Genomic DNA, 26,699 nt, shown 5'->3' on the forward strand with positions numbered 1-26,699 from the left:
CAAAGCACAAGGGTTAATAAAAAATGTAAAAGTCTAAAAGTATTTGGTTTTAAAATGTTATTAGGTACAGTGGTAGAAAAAGTACTCAATTGTCATATGAGTAGAAGTAAATGCTATTTATACAATTCCTTATATTAAGCAAACTAGATGGCAAAAAGTTGCAGCAGAGTAGTCAACCCTATGGCAAAAATGTATGTCCTGAAGGACGCCATTGATGGACATCTCAGTCCATCACCATACCTTGGGTACCTTTTAGAGAGCATGGTGTACCAACTCAGTCTTGCACCAGCGGACAATCTGTTTAGGTGGAACTCAACTGAAAATACAGTCAAGTTTTGGAGTGAAGTCAATAACTACACAGACTCTTCTGGGTCAAATCCATTTGAAGAACTGTGCAAAGCTGCACTCACTGCCCTCTCCTTGCCACACTCAAATGCGGAGGTTGAACAGCTGTTCAGCCAAATGAGTGTAGTCAAGTCAAAGTTAAGAAATAGTGTCACTGCACACTCTCAACTCCATACTCCTGGTGCGGCGTGGACTGAAGCTGGCTGGTGATACCTGTTACCAGCATAAACTACCAATTGAAGTTCTGCAGCAGTTTGGCACCACAGCAGCGTACAGCTTTAAGGCCACTCCATCCTCTTCTGCTGGTTCCAGCTCTGTGACAATGCAGTTGGACAGTGAAGATGAAGAGGATTTCCTTGCCAATCTATGATTCATCATATTTACAGTACATATGCAAGGAGTGGACTTTCTGGAACTGGCGGAGACACACAGCTGATGGTGGCAGTGTGTACTGCAGTGTCAACGAGAACAGTGGCAATATCTGGAGGAAACCATTGAGCAGCTAGCCAGCCAAGCAGCACAACAACCTGGAGAGAGCTGGAGAGTGATGCCTAGCGCACACATCATTATTTGAGTTAAGTTGCTTGTTCAATAAGATAGCATATATACCTTGTTATTAGCTTGTACCTATAATTGTTGATCAGTTAGGTAGCATGTTAACTACCAATACACTGCATAAAACTATAAATTGTTCAGAATGTGTAGGTTTACTAGTTAAAAAGAAAATAAATGAAATTGTTCAATAATTCAATGTGTTGTGTTTATATTACTTTTACAAATAAAAAAATATGATAAACAAATCTAAACTAACAAATGTCAAATCATATTTTTCACCGAGATGGCCAGTCAATTTGAGTAACGTTATTGTATATTCTACGTAATGACGCAGTTTTACGTTATTACGTAATGGCGTCATCACACAATGACATCACAACGTCTTTTAGCAACAAATTGACCTGCCTCTAGAAACTTCCCCTGAAAATTAGTTGGCAACACTGCCCACAATGCATGCAATAGCTGCAGCATTATGTTGGTGAAGAACAACTTCAGAAACTTGCAGTCAAAACTAAATTACCCGTGATCACATGATTTATGTAAAGTTCATGCAGTCTACATGTAGGCGCAAGTCGGAAACATTTTATCCCCATAATGCAACACTTTGAAAGGCAGTGACCAGCAATGGCCACAGACTTGACAAAAGTGATCCGCTCGAATGAGCCCATTGTTTTTGACCCCAGGAATAGCCCTCTAGAATGACCAAGACTGATTTTTCCCATAACTTTTCCTAGTGTAAACAAACAAATACATATGGTTGAACAGTGTAAACAAAGTAGTGCCCTACAATCAATGTATATAAACTTTTTTAAACAAAGTTTATTGTAGAAAATATATACATATATTTACAACAGTATAAAAAAGTCAGTTTTTAAAAAACAACTAAAAAGCCCAAAAAGTATTAATCTAACAAAAGGCTAAAATCACATTTAAGATTAGGCATCATTAGCACAATAACCTTTTAATAGTACTCCAATTTGGCACCAATGGCACAAGGTAAACACAGATATAACATGAAAATATTAAAAAAAAACACTCAACAAGGGGCAGAGTTGTGGGTTCAGAACCCATCAGACTCACCACCCATGCTCCCTAGAGAGCAGATCTGTTCCAACATATCAAACTCTATTCAGAGTTTCACCTCTGAGCTCCTGACCCTACCCTGCTCTCTCCAGAAGCCTTTGACCCCAATGACCCAACAGATTCCAAACGCTCACTCATGTCACTCAGACTGGACCTTACAGAGCTGTTACTATGGAAGCTGTTGCTGTGGATGGAGCTGTAGGAGCAGTTGCTGTAATTAAAACTGTAACCATGTGAGCCTTTGCCGTTACTTTGGTGAGAGAAATTACGACTACGGGAACCTTTGCCATAGGAACCGCTACCCTGAGAGTCATTGCTAAGGGAGCCTTTGGCATACGAGTAATTTCCATGGGAGCCGTTGCTATGGATACTGTTCTCAGTCCCTGACACCTGTCGCCCCTCCGGTTGTGAGGGCGAGGGATCCTTCTGCTGATTCTCTCCACCAGATTTCGCCACACTGGCTACCTCACTAGCAGGGATGGGGGGCACTTCCTGTGGGTCACCCTCTAACCCTAACCCTCTGAGGGTGGCTGGAGCTCCGGGGGTGAATCCGTTGGGCTGGCCCTCTGACGGAGCATTGGGGCCGTCGCCTCCCTGGAAAGACAACCCAGAGAATGAGATTGAATAGGACCCAAGCTACTGACAGATATTCACCACCGACACTCAGAATCTACACTGCTTAACACTTGAATATCTACCAAAGAAACACCATCCCTGACGACAATCTTAGTACATACATACTATACACCACCCATACCGCACTGAGACTATTTACAGAAGGTGCCGGCATCAACCTTATCTCCCGTGTCCTGGTCCCCTGCCCCAACAAGAGGCTGTCCAACACTGGAGGACAGCTGGGGTGGGCCAAAGTCGGACTGGTCAATCCCTGCCATGGAGGCCAACTGGCCCAGTCTGAGAGACATAGCAGAGCATAGGGTATGTGTTAGAATACACATGATAAACACTGGAGAAGCAGGATAATCATTACACAACAAGTAACGTCCCCTCACATCTAAACCCTCCAGCCTAGAAGTAAGTCTCAATATTTGTCCCATTGGAGGTGAAACTCCACACATTCAAAGAAAAACTGTCCATTTCTTTCTTTACCGAGGAACTTTGTGAACCCACCAATATATATTTTGCCAGTCACAAGGCTTACCCAGCATCCTTGAGCAGGTCCAGGAAGGCGTGGAACTTGCCGAAGGAGCTCTCGATGCTGTCCAGAACCGCATCGTCCTCCAGAACACTGGAGGGGCCAGTAGCAGGAGCATGCAGTGCCTCCGACAGGGAGAAGTTGATACTGCGCAGCCGAGCGTTCTCCAACTCATACTGAACAGACAGAGCAGTTGATCGACAATTAAAACACACACACAATAAGAATAAAAAAGGGGCATAGATTACATACAGTACCAGTCAAAAGTTGGGACACACCTACTCATTCAAGGGTTTCTTTATTTTTCTACATTGTAAAATAATAGTGAAGACATCACAACTATGAAATAACACATATGCAATCATGTAGTAACCAAGGCAAAGTAACCACCCTTTGCCTTGATGACAGCTTTGCACACTCTTGGCATTCTCTCAACCAGCTTCATGAGGAATGCTGTTCCAACAGTCTTGAAGGAGTTCCCAAATACACTACTGTTCAAAAGTTTTGGGTCGCTTAGGAATCCATGAAAACATACATGAAATGAGTTGCAAAATTAATAGGAAATATAGTCAAGACGTTGACAACAGTGCCTTGCGAAAGTATTCGGCCCCCTTGAACTTTGCGACCTTTTGCCACATTTCAGGCTCTTGTCTTATTGTCCTCTTGTCTTATTTGAGCTGCTCTTGCCATAAATCACTAAAGCTGGAGACTCTTCCTGCGCCTGTACATAGCTCATCTGTAAATAGCCCATCCAATCTACCTCATCCCCATACTGTATTTATTTTTTCATCTTGCTCCTTTGCACCCCAGTATTTCTACTTGCACAGTCATCTTCTGCACATTCTACCATTCCAGTGTTTAATTGCTATACTGTAATTACTTCGCCACCATGGCCTATTTATTGCCTTACCTCTCTTATCCTACCTCATTTGTACATGTTGTATATAGATTTTTCTACTGTATTATTGACTGTATGTTTGTTTATTCCATGTTTAACTCTGTGTTGTTGTATGTGTCGAACTGCTTTGCTTTATCTTGGCCAGATCGTAGTTGCAAATGAGAACTTGTTCTCAACTAGTCTAGGTCTTTTACCAAATAGGGCTATCTTCTGTAAACCACCCCTACAGTGCCTTGCGAAAGTATTCGGCCCCCTTGAACTTTGCAACCTTTTGCCACATTTCAGGCTTCAAACATAAAGATATAAAACTGTATTTTTTTGTGAAGAATCAACAACAAGTGGGACACAATCATGAAGTGGAACGACATTTATTGGATATTTCAAACTTTTTTAACAAATCAAAAACTGAAAAATTGGGCGTGCAAAATTATTCAGCCCCCTTAAGTTAATACTTTGTAGCGCCACCTTTTGCTGCGATTACAGCTGTAAGTCGCTTGGGGTATGTCTCTATCAGTTTTGCACATCGAGAGACTGAAATTTTTTCCCATTCCTCCTTGCAAAACAGCTCAAGCTCAGTGAGGTTGGATGGAGAGCATTTGTGAACAGCAGTTCAGGTCTTTCCAGAGATTCTCGGTTGGATTCAGGTCTGGACTTTGACTTGGCCATTCTAACACCTGGATATGTTTATTTTTGAACCATTCCATTGTAGATTTTGCTTTATGTTTTGGATCATTGTCTTGTTGGAAGACAAATCTCCGTCCCAGTCTCAGGTCTTTTGCAGACTCCATCAGGTTTTCTTCCAGAATGGTCCTGTATTTGGCTCCATCCATCTTCCCATCAATTTTAACCATCTTCCCTGTCCCTGCTGAAGAAAAGCAGGCCCAAACCATGATGCTGCCACCACCATGTTTGACAGTGGGGATGGTGTGTTCAGCTGTGTTGCTTTTACGCCAAACATAACGTTTTGCATTGTTGCCAAAAAGTTCAATTTTGGTTTCATCTGACCAGAGCACCTTCTTCCACATGTTTGGTGTGTCTCCCAGGTGGCTTGTGGCAAACTTTAAACGACACTTTTTATGGATATCTTTAAGAAATGGCTTTCTTCTTGCCACTCTTCCATAAAGGCCAGATTTGTGCAATATACGACTGATTGTTGTCCTATGGACAGAGTCTCCCACCTCAGCTGTAGATCTCTGCAGTTCATCCAGAGTGATCATGGGCCTCTTGGCTGCATCTCTGATCAGTCTTCTCCTTGTATGAGCTGAAAGTTTAGAGGGACGGCCAGGTCTTGGTAGATTTGCAGTGGTCTGATACTCCTTCCATTTCAATATTATCGCTTGCACAGTGCTCCTTGGGATGTTTAAAGCTTGGGAAATCTTTTTGTATCCAAATCCGGCTTTAAACTTCTTCACAACAGTATCTCGGACCTGCCTGGTGTGTTCCTTGCTCTTCATGATGCTCTCTGCGCTTTTAACGGACCTCTGAGACTATCACAGTGCAGGTGCATTTATACGGAGACTTGATTACACACAGGTGGATTGTATTTATCATCGTTAGTCATTTAGGTCAACATTGGATCATTCAGAGATCCTCACTGAACTTCTGGAGAGAGTTTGCTGCACTGAAAGTAAAGGGGCTGAATAATTTTGCACGCCCAATTTTTCAGTTTTTGATTTGTTAAAAAAGTTTGAAATATCCAATAAATGTCGTTCCACTTCATGATTGTGTCCCACTTGTTGTTGATTCTTCACAAAAAAATACAGTTTTATATCTTTATGTTTGAAGCCTGAAATGTGGCAAAAGGTCGCAAAGTTCAAGGGGGCCGAATACTTTCGCAAGGCACTGTACCTTGTCACAACACAACTGATTGGCTCAAACGCATTAAGGAAAGAAATTTGACAAATGTACTTTTAACAAGGCACACCTGTTAATTGAAATGCATTCCAGGTGACTACCTCATAAAGCTGGTTGAGAGAATGCCAAGAGTGTGCAAAGCTGTCATCAAGGCAATGGGTGGCTATTTTGAAGAATCTCAAATATAAAATACATTTTGAATTGTTTAACAATTTTGTATTTACTACATGATTCCATATGTTATTTCATAGATTGGATGTCTTCACTATTATTCTACAATGTATAAAATAGTACAAATAAAGAAAAATCCTTGAATGAGTAGTGTCCAAACCTTTGACTGGTACTGTACATGTATGCAAGTCATACCATCTTCTCACAAAAATGGTAGAATATTGTATACTCTGCATTTTAGTCTTACTAGTACAAAAGGTTGGGATGACAGTCCGTACCTCCATGAGACGAGTGTCTGCCTTCACTCTGGCCCTCCTTTCCTCTGCTAGTCTGAGCCGACACTCCTCCAGCTCCACCTGTAGGAAAAACAGGAGAACTGCACTCCATCACTGTCAAATCAAAACACCCGTGTCAGTATGTCTGCCTGCCCGTCAGTCAGTGGGAGAGCAAACATGCCTGGTGTTTGTGGGGCTTGTCAATCAGGATGCACCTCAGTTTGAAGTAATCCATTTTCAAAATGCCCCACTAAGTACAGTATGTGCACTGTCTGCTACCATATGGGCTTTACCTGTACACGTCTGTACTGTCTGACAGTGATCCTCTCATGAAGACTAAGTGGTGACAGACTTTTTGTCTCAACCGCTTCCTCCTCTCCCTCCTCCTCTGACTCAGTCTCCATTGTCACCTTGACAGTGGCAGCCCCCTGAAGAAGACCATATATTAGACATCAACAGAACATATGACCACAACACAGGTCAGGCACATAGGGATTATATGTGGCCAGAAAGTGTCAGAATTAGTCTCTAACAGTGTGTTAGACAAATTGATTGCTTACCTCAAAGCTCTGCTCTGCCACTGTATTACCTGGAGGAAGTCCTCTGTCAAGATAGGAGGACATGAAAGGACATGAAAATAAGAGGATATTCAACCACTCATGGAGGACAATGGAAGTTGATTTTAGTCTTTATTATTGAAATTAAGTTAAATAAAGGCGTTTCATCTTGTAGGAGGAAGATTCCTGTAGTCATTCTCCTCGACGACTGCCCTTACCTCTGTCGTCCAGCACGTTCTGCAGTGCGCCATGGGATACACCTGCTGGAGCAGGGGTGTGGCTGCTGGGCAACAACTGGACTCCGCCTACCGGCCAACGACAACCTGCGAGGACCTGGGGCAGAACCATATATGGTCAACGCCAGCAGGAAATGATAGGAGGTCGGCAGTTGAAAATAATGTGATTATAAATAGAACATCACAGGGTTCATTCGTATGGTAACTACATAGGGAAGTTTAATCTCAACACGATATGAAAGTGGATACGTCAAACAAAGCATTACGTACACTGGTAGCAAGCAAAGAGAGAGGATGCCGTAGCAAACTAACTATAAATAAGTGAATTGTTTAATTCCACAGTTAGCCAGAGTTAGTTACATGTATTTACTGTTGGTTAACTACCGCTATTAGACTTTTAGATACCGGGCAACCGTAATGCTACTTCCTAGCTCCAGAAAGGATGCGGTGGCTCTAGTTACATTTACCGATTTAAAACATATCCACTGTTATAGTGTATAGTACCACAGGGTGACTGTGTGTTTGGAGGCTTAGTATTGAGAGGCTGATGGCTAAGGGAGAGTTAACAGTGACCTGGATTGTGTTCATTATGGAATGCAACCGGAAACAAAATAAATGTTTCCTATTGGACAAGTCTAGGTGGGCCCTCTATATTTCAGTCCATTGTTTTCCGTTTGGAGCCTATAATGAACACGACTGTGGGCACATCTCTGCATCACTGGGGGGGCAAAGGTCAAAGAGAGAATGCCTTGGAAACAAATATCTACTCCCTTGAGAGTTGATGATCAAAAGTACCTATCCTAAATGTTGCTTTTCCTCTAGCTGTATTTCCCAGTATTCTTCTCTTAAGGATCGGAGGTTTCTGTGAGTCTTTGAGGGCTGGGGGCTTGATCCAGGAGTACTACAACATAAAACACGGAGCACATACTACTGAGAAACCACCATTATCAACCCCAAGACACATCTTCACACATGTATAATACAGTATGTATGTATGTTTACTTTAATAGCCAGATAGGCCAGGAGAAAATGTATCCCTACCTGAGAGGATTGACCATTAGCGTTCATGAGAACTCTTTCGATCACAGACTTCATCAGGTCGTTGTCTGTGCGAGGAGGAGAGGAGTAAGAACCACTCGTGTTAGGCCTATAACAAACTCTCAAAGGAAAAAACTGCAAAACGAGTAGATATGATCATTCTGAGATGTCTACTTCCAAAATATACCCTTTTGACAGGTGCCATGAGTAAAACAATCCCATCCAATCAGAGCAGTGTCAGTTGGAACTTACCCACCAAGGGGTTCCTCCTGATATCCAGGACACAGAGAGTAGAGTTGGACTTTAGAGCCTCCAGCAGAGACCGTGTCCCATCGTTGGACAAACCACACTTCTGCAGATCCAAGGCTAGGAAAACAATGCAAAAAACTACAGTCAATAGCACTATTAACAAATAAGTTTTGATATAGTGTTCCTTAATATACACAACCCTGGATTCGAGCCAAAGGAAACTTGACTTGAAAGTGGGTCAATGAGACTGAACATGTCCTCTGACCTTTGACCCAGAGGTCCTCAGCCAGTTCCTGTGCGAGGGCGGCCGCCCCTCTGTCTCCCACCAGGGTGTTGCAGTTGAGAGTGACCCGGCGGAGGCCTCCCATGCCCTCGAATTCAGGCCTCCTGTACCTCAGAGATTCGGCCCAGGCTGCACTGTGCCTCCGCATTGCCTGATGCTGCAATGCAGGGGAGAGGTCAGTCAACTGGAGGTCACACACACAACCCCAAACACCACACAACAAGGATGCACAATTCTGCCCAATTGTTGAATGTGTAATGACTTCAATACAGATCTTCTCTGAGTATGTCATACTGACCATCCCCACTAGAGGGAAACAGAGCTCACTCTAATGACAGTCACAGATGGCACACATACTCATTCCATTTATCAATTGTGTGTCAAGGCTTAAAAAACCTACTTTAACAGATCTCTTCACAGTCATCTACACTGACTGAAGTGGATTTAACAAGTGACATCAATAAGTGATCCTAGCTTTCACCTGGATTTACCTGGTCGGTCATGGGAAAAGCAAGTGTTCTTAATGTTTTGTATACTCAGAGTATATAAACCTTGGATTGCTAGCCATTGTGCGGCTTTGAAGCCACCGGTTGGCCATATTGGTGCTCCCCAGTAGGAGCGGTCCTCCATAGGAATTAATGGAATTCTACAGTATCTCAATTAAAAGTATTAAAATAAAAAAATTACATGTAATACTTTTGTTATAGTGGGGACAGTAACATTAGTTCTCAAAAAAATTATACTTTAAGGAAAATGTGTGTATGTACAGTACCAGTCCAAAGTTTGGACACACCTACTCATTCAAGGGTTTTTCTTTATTTTTACTATTTTCTACCTTATAGAATAATATTGAAGACATCAAAACTATGAAATAACACATATGGAATCATGTAGTAAGCAAAGTCACCCTTTGCCTTGATGCCAGCTTTGCACATTCTAGGCATTCTCTCAACCAGCTTCATGTGGTAGTCACCTGGAATGCATTAAAATTAGCAGGTGTGCCTTGTTAAAAGTACATTTGTGGAATTTCTTTCCTTCTTAATGCGTTTGAGGCCATCAGTTGTGTTGTGACAAGGTAGAGATGGTATACAGAACATGGTATTTTAGCAAATAGACTAAGTCCATATTAAAGCAAGAACAGCTCAAATAAGCAAAGAAAAACGACAGTCCATCATTACTTTGAGACATCAGTCAATGCGGAACATTTCAAGAACTTTGAATGTTTCTTCAAATGCAGTCGAAAAAGAATAACGGTACCGGAGATGGCTGCCCTTTTACGTGCTCCTAACCAACTGTGCTATTTTGGTGGCTTTTTCGCGTTGTTTGTAACTTTTTTTGTACATAATGTTGCAGCTACCGTCTCTTATGACCGAAAATAACTTCTGGACATCAGAACAGCGATTTCTCACCTCGACAAAGATTTTTTTCTTTAACAAGTCCGACGTGAAGGAAATACCGCTTTCTCGGGAACAGGCCAAAATCCCCGTCATTTGCGTGAAGGAAAGATGGAGAAAAGGGGGGCGGCGGTCGGGCTGCCTTCTGAGAATTCATAGGCGAGTGAGTAAACCCCCACTGCCATCCGTTCTATTGGCCAACGTGCAATAATTGGAAACAAGAGGAAAATAAACAATAGACCACCTTTACTCCACACACAGAGACTCATACAAAGCTCTCCCTCGCCCTCCATTTGGCAAATCTGACCATAATTCTATCCTCCTGATTCCTTCTTACAAGCAAAAACTAAAGCAGGAAATACTAGTAACTCGCTCAATACGGAAGTGGTCAGATGATGAGGATGCTACGCTACAGGACTGTTTTGCTAGCACAGACTGGAATATGTTCCGGGATTCATCTAATGGCATTGAGGAGTATACCACATCAGTCACTGGCTTCATCAATAAGTGCATAGACAAAGTCATCCCCACAGTGACCGTACGTACATATCCCAACCAGAAGCCATGGATTACAGGCAACATTCGCATCGAGCTAAAGGCAAGAGCTTTCAAGGAAAGGGACACTAATCCCGACGCTTATAAGAAATCCCGATACGCCCTCAGACGAACCATCAAACAGGCAAAGCATCAATACAGGATTAAGATCGAATCCTACTACACCAGCTCTGACGCTCGGCGGATGTGGCAGGGCTTGAAAATTATTATGGACTACAAAGGGAAACAAAGCTGCGAGCTGCCCAGTGACGCAAGCCTACCAGACAAGCTAAATGCATTTTATGCTCGCTTCGAGGCAAGCAAAAATGAAGCATGCATGAGAGCATCAGCTGTTACGGACGACTGTGTGATAACGCTCTCGGGAGTAGATGTGAGCAAGACCTTTAAACATGTCAACATTCACAAAGCAGCGGGGCCAGACGGATTACCAGGACTGGGACTCAAAGCATGTGCTGACCAACTGGAAAGTGTATTCACTGACATTTTCAACCTCTCCCTGATGGAGTCTGTAATACCTACATGTATCAAGCAGACCACCATAGTCCCTGTGCCCAAGGGAACGAAGGTACCACCCCGTAGCACTCGCTTCAGTAGCCATGAAGTACTTTGAAAGGCTGGTCATGGCTCACATCAACAGCATCCTCCCAGATACCCTAGACCCACTCCAATTTATATACCGCCAAACAGATCCACAGATGATGTAATCTCTACTGCACTCTACACTGCCCTTTCCCACCTGGACAAAATAAACACCTATATGAGAATTCTGTTCAACGACAGCTCAGCATTCAACACCATAGTGCCCACGAAGCTCATCACTAAGCTAAGGACACTGGGACTAAACACCTCCCTCTGCAACTGGATCATGGACTTCCTGATGGGCCGCCCCCAGTTAGTAAAGGTAGGCAACAACATGTCTTCCACGCTGATCCTCAACACTGGGGCCCCTCAGGGGTGCGTGCTTAGTCCCCTACTGTACTCCCTTAGTCCCCTACTGTACTCCATGTTTGCTGATGACACAACAGTGGTAGGTCTGATCACGACAACGATGAGAGAGCCTATAGGGAGGAGGTAAGAGACCTGCCAGTGTAACCTCTCCCTCAATGTGAGCAAAACAAAAGGAGCGGATCAAGGACTTCAGGAAAAGGCGGGCCGAACAGGCCCCCATTAACGTAGATGGGGCTGTAGTGAGGCGGGTAGAGAGTTCCAAGGTCCTTGATGTCCACATCACCAACAAACTATCATGGTCCAAACACACCAAGATAGTTGTGAAGAGGGCACGACAGGAGACTGAAATGGGTCCTCGGATCCTTAAAAGGTTTTACAGCAGCACCATTGAGAGCATCCTGACCGGTTGCATCACCGCCTGGTATGGCAACTGCTCGGCATCTGACCGTAAGGCGCGATAGAGGGTAGTGCGTACGGCCCATTACATCACTGGGGCCAAGCTCCCTGCCATCCAAGACCTATATACTAGGCATGGTCAAAGGAAAGCTGTTAGTGTCTTAATGACCATTCCACAGGTGCATGTTCATTAATTGTTTATGGTTCATTGAAAAAGCGTGGGAAACAGTGTTAAGATCTGTAAAGATCTCTATTTGGAGGGTCCTGAAAAAGGGACGTTTCTTTTTTTGCTGAGTTCACACACACACACACACACACACACACACACACACACACACTATAATTTTTATATGCAGTGCCTTTGGAAAGTATTCAAATCCCTTGACTTTTTCCACATTTTTTGTTAGGTTACAGCCTTATTCTAAAATGCATTAAATCGTTTTTTTTACCCTCATCAAATCGACACACAATACTCCATAATGACAATGCAAAAACAGGTTTAGAATTATTTTCTAATTTATATATTTAAAAAAAAACTGAAATATCACATTGACATAAGTATTCAGACCCTTTACTCAGTACTATGTTGAAGCACCTTTGGCAGCGATTACAGCCTTTTGTCTTCTTGGGCATGACGCTACAAGCTTGGCACACCTGTATTTGGGGAGTTTCTACCATTCTTCTCTGCAGATCCTCTCAAGCCCTGTCAGGTTGGATGGGGTGCGTTGCTGCACAGCTATTTTCAGGTCTCTCCAGAGATGTTAGATCGGGCTCTGGCTGGGCCACTCAAGGACATTCAGACACTTGTCCCGAAGCCACTTCTGCATTGTCTTGGCTGTGTGCTTAGGGTCGTTGTCCTGTTGGAAGGTGAACCTTCGCCCCAGTCTGAGTTCCTGAGCGCTCTGAAGCAGGTTTTCATCAAGGATCTCTCTGTACTTTGCTCCGCTCATCTTTGCCTCGATCCTGACTAGTCTCCCAGTCCCTGCTGCTGAAAAACATCCCCACAGCATGATGCTGCTACCACCATGCTTCACTGTAGGGATGGTGCCAGGTTTCCTCCAATGTGACACTTGGCAATTAAGTCAAGCAGTTCAATCTTGATTTCATCAGACCAGAGAATCTTGTTTCTCGTGGTCAGAGAATTTTTAGGTGCCTTTTGGCAAACTCCAAGCAGGCTGTCATGTGCCTTTTACTGAGGAGTGGCTTCTGTCTGGCCACTCTACCATAAAGCCTGATTAGTAGAGTGCTGCAGAGATGGTTGTCCTTCTGGAAGGTTCTCCCATCTCCACAGATAAACTTTAGAGCTCTGTCAGAGTGACCATTGGGTTCTTGTTCACCTCCCTGGAAGAGTCTTGGTGGTTCCAAACTTGTTCCATTTAAGAATGATGGGGGACCACTGTGTTCATGGGGACCTTCAATGCTGCAGAAAGGCTTTGGTACCCTTCCCCAGATCTGTGCCTTGACACAATCCTGTCTCGGAGCTCTACAAACAATTCCTTTGACCTCATGGTTTGGTTTTTGCTCTGACATGCAGTCAACTGTGGGACCTTATATAAAACTGGTGTGTGCCTTTCCAAATCATGTCCAATCAATTGAATTTACCACAGGTGGACTCCAATCAAAACTGTTTTTTTTTGTGATTATGGGGTATTGTGTGTAGATTGCTGAGAATTTGTATTTATTTAATCAATTTTAGAATAAGGCTGTAACGTAACAACATTTTGAAAAAGTCAAGTGGTCTGAATACTTTCCGTGTGAGCTACAAAAGTATTGGGACAATGACATTTGTTGTCGTTTTGGCTCTGTACTCCAGCACTTTGAAATTAAAATGATACAATGCCAATGAGGTTCAAGTGCAGGCTGTTAGCTTTAATTTGAGGGTATTAACATCCACGGCGGGTGAAACTTGTCTGTAACAGCTCACCCAATGTGTATGTAAATACCCTTAAATTAAAGGTGACAGTCTGCCATTTAACCTCAGTCATTTTATTATTCCAAAGTGCTGGAGTAGAGCCAAAACAACTAAAAATGTGTCACTGGCACAATAAAGTACAACCATTTCTAAGATTTTACTGAGTTAAGGGTCATATAAGGAAATCAGTCAATTGAAATAAATGAGCCTCTAATCTATGGATTTCACATGACTGGGAATACAGTAGGGATGTAAACAAATGTGTACAAAATTTGAGAGAAATAAGCTTTTGGTGCATATGGAACATTTCTGGGATCTTTTATTTCAGCTCATGAAACATGGGACCAACACTTTACATGTTGCGTTTATATTTTTATTTATATCTCATAATATAATTTAAAAGTATGCAGTACGGTGTCTGTAATAGAATGAACGTGGAAAAACTAATGTAGACATTAATAAATGCATTTCTACAGCCAAAATATTTTTTACAAACAGTGGGGAGTGCCAAGATGGAGGCACAGTGGCTTCAACACAGCGCCTCCGATCAGTCATCTAGTGTATAGATAAATATTTGCAAAGGAAGGCTTGGTAAGACCAAGCTCATAACAGAGGTCCAGTACCTTGATGATGTTGGCCATATGCTCCGCTCCTCTCCAGGTCAGATTGCAGCCTGTGAAATCCACTGTCTTTATAGATGGAGAGTACTTCACACTCTGGCAGATAGCTGAACATTAGAAAACACCAAATCAGACAAAAAAGATAATGTGGTCATAACTTGCACACAAGAACACATTTTCCCACTACGTCTCACTCACCTTCTAACCCCTCGTCTGCTATAGGACAATGAGCCAAAGAGAGATTTTCCAAAGAGACACTTTTGGCTAAACCCTGGAATAACAACAAACTAGCATTAGTGGGTGCCTTGCAGAACCTTAAATTGGTTCAGGTGAATCTTCCTCTGCAACTTGCTACCTTGGTAAGAGTGATAAGGTCTCTCTCTCTAAATGGAAGACCATGGAGTTGGAGGGTCTTGAGGTTTGGTGAAGCTGTCAGACACTCCCTGAGTGCTTTACACAGTTTGAACGTCATCTCCTTGGAGCGGATAGCTGGAATCTTCTTCCTATTGCCAGCCCTGTACCTTTCTGAGAAAGGTAATGAGAAGAGACCGTACAAGGAATAAGGATAGGTTATAAAGCAAGGGGCTCCTACTTCAAGTTGTTTAGCCAACTTGATGTTTACCTGGCTCTCCGATGCCGAGACCACTTTGGTAGCAGCTTCTGACTGCAACATGTTGTAGCTGTTTATTGATGGTCAGAGAGTTGAGTATGGGTGTCCAGTCTGTCAGTTTGAGCCGATCCCCGTTAAAGTCAAGCATCCCTTGACTCAGGTTTGCCTTGACTGCTGGCAATGGGACTGAGTCCTGCATAGCGCATGCATAATCATAATATGCCTCGAAGTCTTGGGCACCTCTGCGCCGAATTTGGACTGTGTCCAACATTTCCAATCTAGTGGCAGAAAAAACAGAGTTAACTTAAAGGACGCAATATGGAGGTTTAGGAACTTGTCTGCGTCAAATTGTGGCTTGAATGTTTATTTAATATCATATAAATAATATTAATACATTTTATTTAATGGAAAGTAGCTATATAAATCCTTAGTTTTAGGCAAACATAGCTAATACTTTTGCTAATGCCTAGTCTGATTAATCAGGCTTTAATACACAATAAATGGGTATATATAGCCTTATACTAATGGCTGAAAAATATTTTAAGATGTTCCTTATAAGCCCGAATGTTGAGTGAAATTATATGTAAACTTAATCTACCGGTTGTCTGTGCGGTTTGTCCATCAGCTGCTTGAAATTTGAGACAAAATATCCACAGGAAAGTATTGTTTACTCAACTTTTTAGAGAGCTGGTAGGTATATGGTTCAGTTCAGCACAGGGGAAAAGTTAGTTTTATATTGGATATTTGGTTTGCTCCTCAATAGCTATTGAATCAACCATACCATGACATAGCCCTTGATCATGACTAGGGTTGCACATTTTGGGGACTATTCAGAGGTGGAAACTTTCTGTGGGAATTAACAGGAATATATATGGGAATTGACGGAAATATATGCAAATTAAAATGAATACCATTTAAATGTAGATGTTTTTTGCATTGGATATATTTACCATATGTTGCATTCTTCCCATATGATTTGGCACATTATTTGCAAATGTACACAGCTTTTCCTTCTACATTAGCTGCAGTGAAATGTCTCCATACATCAGATAGTACCCATGTCATTTTCATGTAAAGATTAGAAAAAAAGACCATATACAATTCCCATGTACAGATAAATAGTTAAACAGTTAGATTAAACCATTCCTTTGTAAGATACATGTTTTAAGATGAAACATGTATGGAAACAGGTGAATTAACACTACTCAGTTAGCAGGCTCAAGCAAGTTAAAACACACATGGTAGCAAGAACTAACTAGCAGAAATTGTTAAGTTAGAAATTATTTAAACACACTTTGCTGTAGGCTACTAATTACAAGTTAACAAAAAAATGATGTATGTCACATAAAATATAGTCACCCCACCCAGCATTGTAATCAAGACTTACCAGTAAGCATGTAGTCCCTGTCTCAGACAGTGTAGTAATGTGATGGAAGAGTGCACTGCACATGTGATGGTAGAACGCACTGTGCATGCAGAGGGTTGCAATTCCATTGAATTGAGGATAGTTTAACTAAAATATGCCACCAGACCTAGAATTGCCTTATTTTAATCCCACAAAAAAAGGTTCACTGTTATAAGCTAACTCTTTTGATGAATTTAAACAGAATTCCAGGGCTTAACTTCCCTTGGAAAATGTCTGCAAAAATTCTGGAAATTTACTGGGAAATTTCCGACCCTCTGCACCCCTTATCATGACTCTCAGTTCCATTATATTACACATACTGTAAGAGTCATCGGACGAAGGAGTTTTCTGTAGGGGGGGGGATTTGGAAGCATAAGGACCTTATCTTTAATATCAGCTAGATATTTTTTTTTTTTTAACTAAAATGTTAAATTGATACACACCTTTAGAGTGTTGTTGTTGTTCCCACATGGCCATATTGCAGCGCTTTATGGAAACCAGACGGAAGACAGAGTGGACTGACTACCTGTACTAATTAGCATTCTGCGTCTCAGCACACCTGTGTATGAACGGAGGATAGACGCAACAAACAAGTTGTCACTTAAAAATACTGTTGGCTGCAATTGTCTTAAAACCGTGTAAAGGAAATATGTATTTTGCATTTGTGAAATTATTTTGATGTGATATGAAAGCAGAGGGATTTCTGTTTCTAGAACCGTACCGCAATTGATAATCAATTCACTTTTAGGTGGAGTAGTTGGCTGTTTTGGCTTCCAGAGCCAATTCGCCCTTTAAAACAGAACATGTAAGGTCCTTCGTCTAAGGAGTAATGTTAAGCTTCTTTAGTCCAATATTATGCTAGCCATGATCATTAGGAGGGTGGATAACAATTGACACTGTGTGAATTTATATATTTTAAATGTTTTTTTCGGATTTCAATCTTCAAAAAAAAAAAGTGTGGATTGTTCTCCATCCTCCCCTTGATTGAGAATATACCATTTTCATTGTCATGGAATGCTTGGTTCAATAGCTATTGATGAGAAAGACCCAAATTATCCAATATAAAATTAACGGAACCATATACCAGCTCTCTAAAAAACTTTGGGTAAACAATACTTTCCTGTGGATATTTTGTATAAAATTTTGAGCAGTTGAAGGTAGAGGTTGACCGATTATGATTTTTGAACGCCGATGCCGATTATTGGAGAACCAAAAACCCCGATACCAATTAATCGTCCGATTTCTTTTTTGTTGTTGTAATAATGACAATTAACACAATACTGAATTAACACTTATTTTAACTTAATATAATACATCAATAAAAATCAATTTAGCCTCAAATAAATAAGGAAACTTAGTTATAACATAATAACACGCAGGAATACGAGCCTTAGGTCATTAATATGGTCGAATCCGGAAACTATCATTATGAAAACAAAACGTTTATTATTTCAGTGAAATACGGAACCATTCCGTATTTTATCTAATGGGTGGCATCCCTAAGTCTAAATATTGCTGTTACATTGTACAACCTTCAATGTTATGTCATAATTACGTAAAATTCTGGCAAATTAGTTCGCAACGAGCAAGGTAGCCCAAACTGCTGCATATACCCTGACTCTGTTGCAAGAGAAGTGAAACAATTGACCCAGTTAAAATAAATTCATGTTAGCAGGCAATATTAACTAAATATGCAGGTTTAAAAATATATACTTGTGTATTGATTTTAAGAAAGGCATTGATGTTTATGGTTAGGTACACGTTGGAGCAATGACAGTCCTTTAATATCATCAACCATGTGTAGTTAACTAGTGATTATGATTGATTTATAAGATAAGTTTAATGCTAGCTAGCAACTTACCTTGGCTTCTTACTGCATTCGCGTAACAGGCAGGCTCCTCGTGGAGTGCAATGAGAGGCAGGTGATTAGAGCGTTGGACTAGTTGGCAAGATAGGTGGCAAGATTGAATGCCCGAGCTGACAAGGTAAAAATCTGTCGTTCTGCCCCTGAACAAGGCAGTTAACCCACCGTTCCTAGGCCGTCATTGAAAATAAGAATGTGTTCTTAACTTCTTGGTGACGAGGGGCAGTATTGAGTAGCTTGGATGAATAAGGTGCCCAGAGTAAAATGCCTGCTACTTTGTTCCAGATGCTAATATATGCATATTATTAGTATTGGATAGAAAACACTCTGAAGTTTCTAAAACTGTTTGAATGATGTCTGTGAGTATAACAGAACTCATATGGCAGGTGAAAACCCGAGACAAATCCAACCAGGAAGTGGGACATCTGAGGTTTGTAGTTTCATTTAAGTGATTGCCTATCCAATATGCTGTGTCTATGGGGGCAGATTGCACTTCCCAAGGCTTCCAGGAGATGTCAACAGTCTGTAGAAAGTTGTTTGAGGCTTCTATTGTGGAAGGGGGTCGAATAAGAGCTGTTTCAACAAGTGGACTAGGCTGTGGCCAATCAGTAGTTTACTGTGCGGCCACGCAGGTACGCCGTTCCTTCTTTTTCCTCTGTAATGAATACGCTATTGTCCGGTTGGAATATTATTGAAGATTTATTATAAAAAGTCCCTAAGGATTGATTATAAACATCGTTTGACATGTTTCTACAAACTGTAATGGAACTCTTGACTTTTCGTCTGGATTTTGCACTCGCGCATTGTGCCTTTGGAATAGTGAATTAAACGTGCGAACAAAACGGAGGTATTTGGACATAAATATGGACGTAATCGAACAAAACAAACATTTATTGTGGAAGTGGGAGTCCTGGCAGTGCATTCCGACGAAGATCAGCAAAGGTAAGTGAAGATTTATAATGCTATTTATGACTTTTGTTGACTCCATAACTTGGCAGGTAAACCGTATGGCTTGCTTTTGTGGCTGAACACTGTTCTCAGATTATTGAATATTGTGCTTTTGCCGTAAAGCTTTTTTGAAATCTGACAAAGCGGTTGCATTAAAACTTCTTTCTTCTACTTGAGACGCAGATGTCTCAAGTAGACACCTGGAAATGCAAATGCACTACGCTAAATGCTAAATGTACTCGTTAAAACTCAAACGTGCATCAAAATTCACAAGCAGGGTATTGAATTAAAGCTACACTCGTTGTGAACCTAGCCAACAAGTCAGATTTTTAAAATGCTTTTCGGCGAAAGCATGAGAAGCTATTATCTGATAGCATGCAACACCCCAAAATGCCTGAATGCGATGTAAACAAAGATATAGCTTAGCCGGCGCTACACAAAACGCAGAAATAAAATATAAAACATTCATTACCTTTGACGAGCTTCTTTCTTGGCACTCCTATATGCCCCATAAACATCACTATTGGGTCTTTTTTTCGTTTAAATCGGTCCATATATACCCAAAATAGCTTTCTATGGAAGCTGTGTCATTCAGAAAAAAACATCGTTTTTAAACGCTGCGTCATTTTTTTAAATTAAAAAAGTCGACGATAAACTTTCACAAAACACTTCAAAATACTTTTGTAATCCAACTTTAGGTATTAGTAAACGTTTATAATCTATCAAAATGATTACAGGGCGATGTATATTCAATAGCTCCTCGTCTGCAAATCAATGGCTGCCAATGTTCACATTCAAAACATCCTGGTGGAGACCGGAAGAAACGGAATCCAGTTAGTTGGATTTTCCAAGAAAAAACTCCATTGAAAATGACGACATCGTGTGGAATCTGTAGGAATTGCATGCAGGTCGATAATACATTTTGTGCCTTTTTAACAACCCATGAAAGTGACGCATGGAAATACTTTTTTAGCTTTCAGAGAGCAGTTTTTCTTGCGCTTTTCAATGAAACACACGATCTGTTATAGTCACAGCCGTGATTTAACCAGTTTTAGAAACTTCAGAGTGTTTTCTATCTACACATACTAATCATATGCATATACTATATTCCTGGCATGAGTAGCAGGACGCTGAAAAGTTGCGCGATTTTTAACAGAATGTTCGAAAAAGGAGGGGGTAGAAGTAAGAGGTTAGAACAAGTTTATCTTTAATTCTATGTAAAACCTGTATCTTTCATCAAAGTTTATGATGAGTATTTCATGTGGCTCTCTGCAATTTCTCGGGATGTTTTGGAGGCATTTCTGAACATGGCGCCAATGTAAACTGAGGTTTTTGGATATAAATATGAACTTGATCGAACTAAACATACATGTATTGTGTAACATTGAGTCCTGGGAGTGTCATCTGATGAAGATCGTCAAAGGTTAGTGATTAATTTGATCTATATTTCTGCTTTTTGTGACACCTCTCTTTGGTTGGAAAATGGCTGAATGCTTTCTGTGACTAGTTGCTGACCTAACATAATGATATGCTCTGCTTTCGACGAAAGGCCTTTTGAAATCGGACACTGTGGTTGGATTAACGAGAAGTGTATCTTTAAAATGGTGTAAAATACTTGTGTGGTTGAGGAATTTTAATTATGAGATTTCTGTTGTTTTTGAATTTGGCACCCTGCACTTTCACTGGCTGTTGACGCTAGCGTCCCAAACGATCCCAGAGAGGTTAGCTGACTTGCCAAGTTAAATAAAGGTGTAAATCGGACAAATCGGTGTCCACATTTTTTTTTTTTATGTTATGAATACTTGAAAATTGGCCCTAATTAAATCGGCCATTCCGATTAATCGGTCGACCTCTAGTTGAAGGACAACCCACACAGAAAACCGGAAGAGTAAGTTTATATTTAATTTGATTCAACATTCTGGCTTGTAAGGACATTTTAGTAGCACTAAAAACTAAAAGAGAATTGCTACTTTATTTAACAACTTTATAAAGATAAAGAATATTATAAGGTGGAGCACATTAAGAAATGATTGGTGCTTAAGTAAATTAATGTCAAGAACATTAGCCTACTGGTAAAAAAATATACAATTAAAATGTTTAACAAATAAATTATTATTTTGATTGTATATTATTGTTTATTTACCAGTGCTATTGTTCAAGGATACAATTTTGAAATGTAATGTTTAAGAAAAGTCACTGTATTTTTGTTGTGTTGCACAAACAAATTGCACTGTAAAGGAAAAACAATCGATTGTGTATCCATAAAACCAGGGTCCAGTCTACTCACTAGAGTCCGTAGAAAACAAATCAGATGAGTTAGAAAGTGTTGCTAGACTTTTACTGTGGCCAAACAGCTTAAAATGGAGTGCCTGGATACTATACAGTACAAATATTGCACTGTACAGAAAAAAATACAATTATTTGTGCCGGTGTTAAAGTATATGGGGAGTACTTAGTAGGGTTTGTACAATCTATATATGGTGTCCTTTCATGGGGCTCTGATTAATACAGTGTTGCTGGCCTTTTACTACACCCATTGCAATGGCCACAATGCAAATCACTGTATAGGCATTGCATACTGACTTAGAGAGAGAAAAACATATCATTTGTGCCAATATAAAAGTGGGGTGGGGAGTAATCAGTAGGGTCTGTGGAATCTGTATATGGTGTCATTTCATAGGGCATCTATATATGGTTAAACTATGTGATATTTCACTGTCTGCTTTTGTATTTAATCTAGATCATGCATTCTATTGTACTAGGTACTAATTCATAGATTTTCAGATGTGTTTTCTTGCTTGATCAAGTGACATATGCAATTATTCTTGAAATAGAAGCCATGTGTGTGTGCCAATGATTTACACGGATGATGGCATGATGGCGAAACGTTTGTGTTTTGTTTTCATTTATGCACTCTTGCACTGTGATTTTTTTGGGAACCATGATGTTTTAGTAAACATCTTTATTTTGCATTCAAGCCTCAGTTTTGGATTTATTCCTTTTTTTCTACAGTGTGCCGTCTCCATCTCTTCCAGCATCTATATAGGGTGTCATTTCATGTACACACAATCTATTGTTTTTCCTTCACAGTGCTATATTTGTACAGTATAGTGTTCAGGCACCCTATTTTAAGCTGTTTGACCACAGTAAAAGTCCAGCAACAATCTGTATTATTCAGAACCCCATGAAATTACACCATATATAGATTCTACAGACCCTACTGAGTACTCCCCACCACACTTTTACATCAGCACCCAGAATAGTTTTTGCTGTATAAACCAATAGGTATTCCATAAACAGTGATTCGCATTGGGGGCATTTAATTTACCTTTGAAAATGTTTTAAACCCCAAATGTAATGCAAATGTCACTTAAATATGAACAAATATGAATAATTGTTAATGTGTAGACAATTATGTTTCATATATCATGAATACAGGTTATTGGCACCTTTCTACAATTACCTGGGGCCTTGTATTGTGAATTTTTTAATGTTGCTGATGTAGCTATAGCTAATTAACTTGCAAGTGGGGTAACTGGCTAATAATAACTATTTAGCTAGTTAGTAAAAAAAATGTAAATACATCAACCTTGGCTAACAACACATTGTAGAGTACAAAAGTTGGTGGTAGCTGACTACGTTAACGTTAAAACACTGATAGCATTTGGGAATAAGCTTCAGATGGATGAGATGCCATCCAACGTTCCTACTAGTCGCTAGCCATTACAGCTTGCTAATGCTAGCTAACGTTAGTTAGCTGCAGAGTACATAGTGAACAGTTAGCCAGCTATGGCCCCAGTTAAACCACAAGCTATCATTAATAAACATACATTCACTTTCAATTGTTGTAATGTCTTATGATTATAAAGTTAGCTACCAAGATACACAACATGCAACCGCTCACCTGTCAGTTGCTCTAGGAGTTATTGTTTCCTTGGTTTCCTAACCGCGCCAACAGTCAAAACTGTGCAAACCCACCTCTGTTCCGCCAGCAAGAATAACGGCTATGGTACATAAGCAAGACATAGCAAGAATAAGCACGTGACCACGGCGATTTTCTTTCGAAATAAAAGTCCCGCAAAGAAGATGGTAAAAAATAATAAAAAATGGTCGAAATTCGTAACATTTTATGTTGAAATGTTAGCAGACTTAGAATGTTGTTTAACAATAGGAAAAAATGAATACATTTAATCGCTTTTATAGCACAAATTATATTATAACATTGACATTATTGTTAACAGCATTAAAAGTAATGATTATTATACTGAAAAACATAAACAGAACATGTAAAGTGTTGGTCCCATGAGCTGAAATAAAAGATCCCAGAAATCTTCCATATGCACAAAAAGCTTATTTCTCTCAACTTTGTCACACAACACAATGCCACAGACGTCTCAAGTTTTGAGTGTGCGCAATTGACATTCTGACTGCAGGAATGCCCAACAGAACTGTTGCCAGGTAATTGCATTTTCATTGTCATGTGAAATCCATATATTAGGGCATAATTTATTTAAATTGACAGATTTTTCTATGAACTGTAACTCAGTCAAATATTTTTAATTGTTGCCTGTTGTGTTGATATTTGTGGTAAGGACAGTAATACAAATAACAAAACATTATTTATGCTACTATTAATAATAATAGTAATAACAATATGAATAATAATATTGTACTGATAGATGTTAGAAAACACTTTTAAATCCCATTGTTAATTAGCCCACTCGATTGCACGATGTTCATTGTGTCGCAGTAAAAGGGGGTCCATTCTGTTCAGGAGCACCTCTAGTTTCCAAAGGAGCGTATATACTCTGTACTTCATATGAATTTAAGATGACCTATTCATTTTGAATGACTTGCATGAAGTAAATCTTATGAATTATAAATGTTATATTTTTTTATAAATTATTTAAAAAATCCATATTTTTATTTAAATTACTAATGAGATCAAGGAAGTCATGAATTTGAGGAAAACGTTTTTTTTTAAATGCCTGTTGTGTAATTAATGACTGAAATTAATTGGGTGACCTTGTCAATTGTACTGGAGGGTTTGAAAGAATCTTTATGGACGTATTTTGAGGTTTTGGGTCTCTATAGTCAGCTCGTGATGATACTGGAAAAAAAACATTTTAGGTACTTTTCCAAGACTAGATGTGAAAGAATAATCATCTGTTGAATGTTATGGGGCATGATTCTCTGAAATGTAATTTTGTCTTTCAGGAACTGAAAGCCTGGTACCTTTGAAATGTGATGTTCCTCTCCTTGTAAATATATTGTTTAAATTCATAACCATTATTCTACTTAAGACAAGAGCCACAGGGTTTGAATTTGTTTTTACCTTTTTTGAACTTTTATTTAACTAGGCAAGTCAGTTAAGAACAAATTCTTATTTTCAATGACGGCCTAGGAACAGTGGGTTAACTGCCTTGTTCAGGGGCAGAAAAACATGAGCCAAGTTGCATGGCTCAATAATAGGTTTTAGTTCCTTGCTGGAGGCCACTGGACACAGATATTTAGCAATTTAAGAACTAGATTACCCTTGAATAAGTGTAAAATATAATTCAGTTGGTATGTAGTTCAATTAAACAAACAAACAAGTGTATGGCACTTTGTCAAATGTCACAGAACTCCCAACCTCGGAAGGAGCAGGCCTTTTCCTGTTCATAATATAACACAATCTAAAACACAAGGGTCGATGGTATTAATCTGACCTATGTTCAAGACGGAGGAAATGTGGTAAGAAAGTAAAGAACTATTAACAAAATCTCTGCACATTCTTAAAAGGATGATAACTCAAAGTCTTTGTATTTTCTTGATAACCATTTTCTTCCTGGTAAAATTTGAAATCTAGGGTTATAATTCTACATGTAAAATGATTTGTTCTGTATGCCTACTATATTTTGGAGCAGACTTATGGAAAATTCCAACCCAGTAACAAACATGACCAAACCAAAGGAAACATCAATGAGGTCATCAATAACTAGTTCCATTAACTTTCACCTAATGTAGCTATTAATATCATGACCATGTCAATTAAACATTATTACCCGCATGCAGAAATAATTTGTTTTTCAGTGCTGGTACAGCACAGGGCGCATTCCAACCTGTATTAATTATATTTCGGGAATGGGGGCTAGGCCAAAAGCATGGACCAGTGAAGCTCTTTTAAGATTGAATTCAAACGGTTATAAGCTGCCGTCGCTGCTCATTTAATTACAATTTGCATATTAGAAGTACTCTAGGAAATTAGGGAAGTGCAGTATCCTGTCAATTACCCCAGACAGGAAGCAGTAGCTACCATCATGCAAATCTACACTATACAGTGCATTTGGAAAAAGTTCAGACCCCTTGACTTGTTCCACATTTTGTTACGTTACAGCATATTCTAAAATTGATTAGTTTTCCCCCCTCATCAACCTACACACAATATCCCATAATGACAAGGCAAAGACAGGTTGACATTTTAGCAATTGTATTTCTTTTTTAATATCACATATGCATAATTAGTCAGACCCTTTACTCAGTACTTTTTGAAACACCTTTGGCAGCCCTGTATTAGGAGTTAGTCCCATTCTTCTCTGCAGATCCTCTCAAGATCTGTCAGGTTCGATGGGGAGCGTCAATGCACAACTATTTTCAGGTCCCTCCAGAAATGTTCGATCGGGTTCAAGTCCGGGCTGGGCCACTCAAGGACATTCAGACACTTGTCCCGAAGCCACTCCTGTGTTGTCTTGGCTGTGTGCTTAGGGTCATTGTTCTGTTGGAAGGTGAACCTTGGTCCCAGTCTGAGGCCCTGGGCGTTCTGGAGCAGGTTTTCATCAAGGATCTCTCTGTACTTTGCTCCGTTCATCTTTGCCTCGAGCCTGACTAGTCTCCCAGTCCCTGCTGCTGAAAAACATCCCCACAGCATGATACTGTCACCACTATGATTCACAATAGGGATGGTGCCAGGTTTCCTCCAGACGTGACACTTGGCATGCAGGCCAAAGAGTTCAATCTTGGTTTCATCAGACCAGAGAATCTGGTTTCTCATGGTCTGAGAGTCCTTTAGGTGCCTTTTGGCGGACTCCAAGTGGGCAGTCATGTGCCTTTTACTGAGGAGTGGCTTCCATCTGGCCACTCTACCATTAAAGCCTGATTGGTAGAGTGTCGTAGAGATGAGAGAACCTTCCAGAAGGACAACCATCTTCACAGAGGAACCCTGGAGTGCTGTCAGGGACCATCAGGAACTTGGTTACCTCCCTGATCAATCAATCAAATGTATTTATAAAGCCCTTCTTGCATCAGCTGATGTCACAAAGTGCTGTTCAGAAACCCAGCCTAAAACCCCAAACTGCAAGCAATACAGGTGTA

At 40.3% G+C, this 26,699-nt stretch overlaps 1 protein-coding gene across 3 annotated transcripts; it reads right to left on the reverse strand.

Annotated features, from left to right (window-relative positions):
- Window positions 1-1,684: 1,684 nt before the first annotated feature.
- Window positions 1,685-23,381, reverse strand: cep78 (centrosomal protein 78). Of its 3 annotated transcripts, none has more exons than XM_021605441.2 (16): window positions 23,254-23,381; window positions 15,145-15,410; window positions 14,878-15,047; window positions 14,721-14,793; window positions 14,526-14,629; window positions 8,680-8,854; window positions 8,418-8,531; window positions 8,169-8,233; window positions 7,923-8,028; window positions 7,110-7,224; window positions 6,895-6,937; window positions 6,628-6,762; window positions 6,338-6,415; window positions 3,143-3,312; window positions 2,778-2,895; window positions 1,685-2,577 (listed from the first exon to the last, which is right to left on the reverse strand). In XM_021605441.2, the coding sequence occupies exons 2-16, from the start codon at window positions 15,401-15,403 to the stop codon at window positions 2,038-2,040; spliced, it is 2,265 nt and encodes a 754-aa protein (XP_021461116.2). In that variant the 5' UTR covers window positions 15,404-15,410; window positions 23,254-23,381; the 3' UTR covers window positions 1,685-2,037. The 3 variants fall into 3 exon arrangements, with proteins under 3 accessions (XP_021461116.2, XP_036835409.1, XP_021461117.2); XM_036979514.1 differs by lacking the exon at window positions 23,254-23,381 and adding an exon at window positions 18,399-18,417; XM_021605442.2 differs by having other exon boundaries at window positions 2,024-2,577; window positions 2,759-2,895.
- Between the last annotated feature and the right edge of the window lie 3,318 nt (window positions 23,382-26,699).

The sequence above is a fragment of the Oncorhynchus mykiss genome, chromosome 6 (assembly GCF_013265735.2).
Source record: "Oncorhynchus mykiss isolate Arlee chromosome 6, USDA_OmykA_1.1, whole genome shotgun sequence".
NCBI classification, from domain to species: Eukaryota; Metazoa; Chordata; class Actinopteri; order Salmoniformes; family Salmonidae; genus Oncorhynchus; species Oncorhynchus mykiss.

What these genes read in the sequence shown, in the direction of transcription:
- cep78 (XM_021605441.2), bottom strand. Translation starts at nt 15,403, where the DNA reads ATGTTGGACACAGTCCAAATTCGGCGCAGAGGTGCCCAAGACTTCGAG. An exon ending in AGCAGACGAGGGGTTAGAAG is followed by an intron (nt 14,630 to 14,720) that starts GTGAGTGAGACG and finishes TCTAATGTTCAG; the next exon opens with CTATCTGCCAGAGTGTGAAG. An exon ending in AAAAGCAACATTTAGGATAG is followed by an intron (nt 7,225 to 7,922) that starts GTACTTTTGATC and finishes GTTCTGCCCCAG; the next exon opens with GTCCTCGCAGGTTGTCGTTG.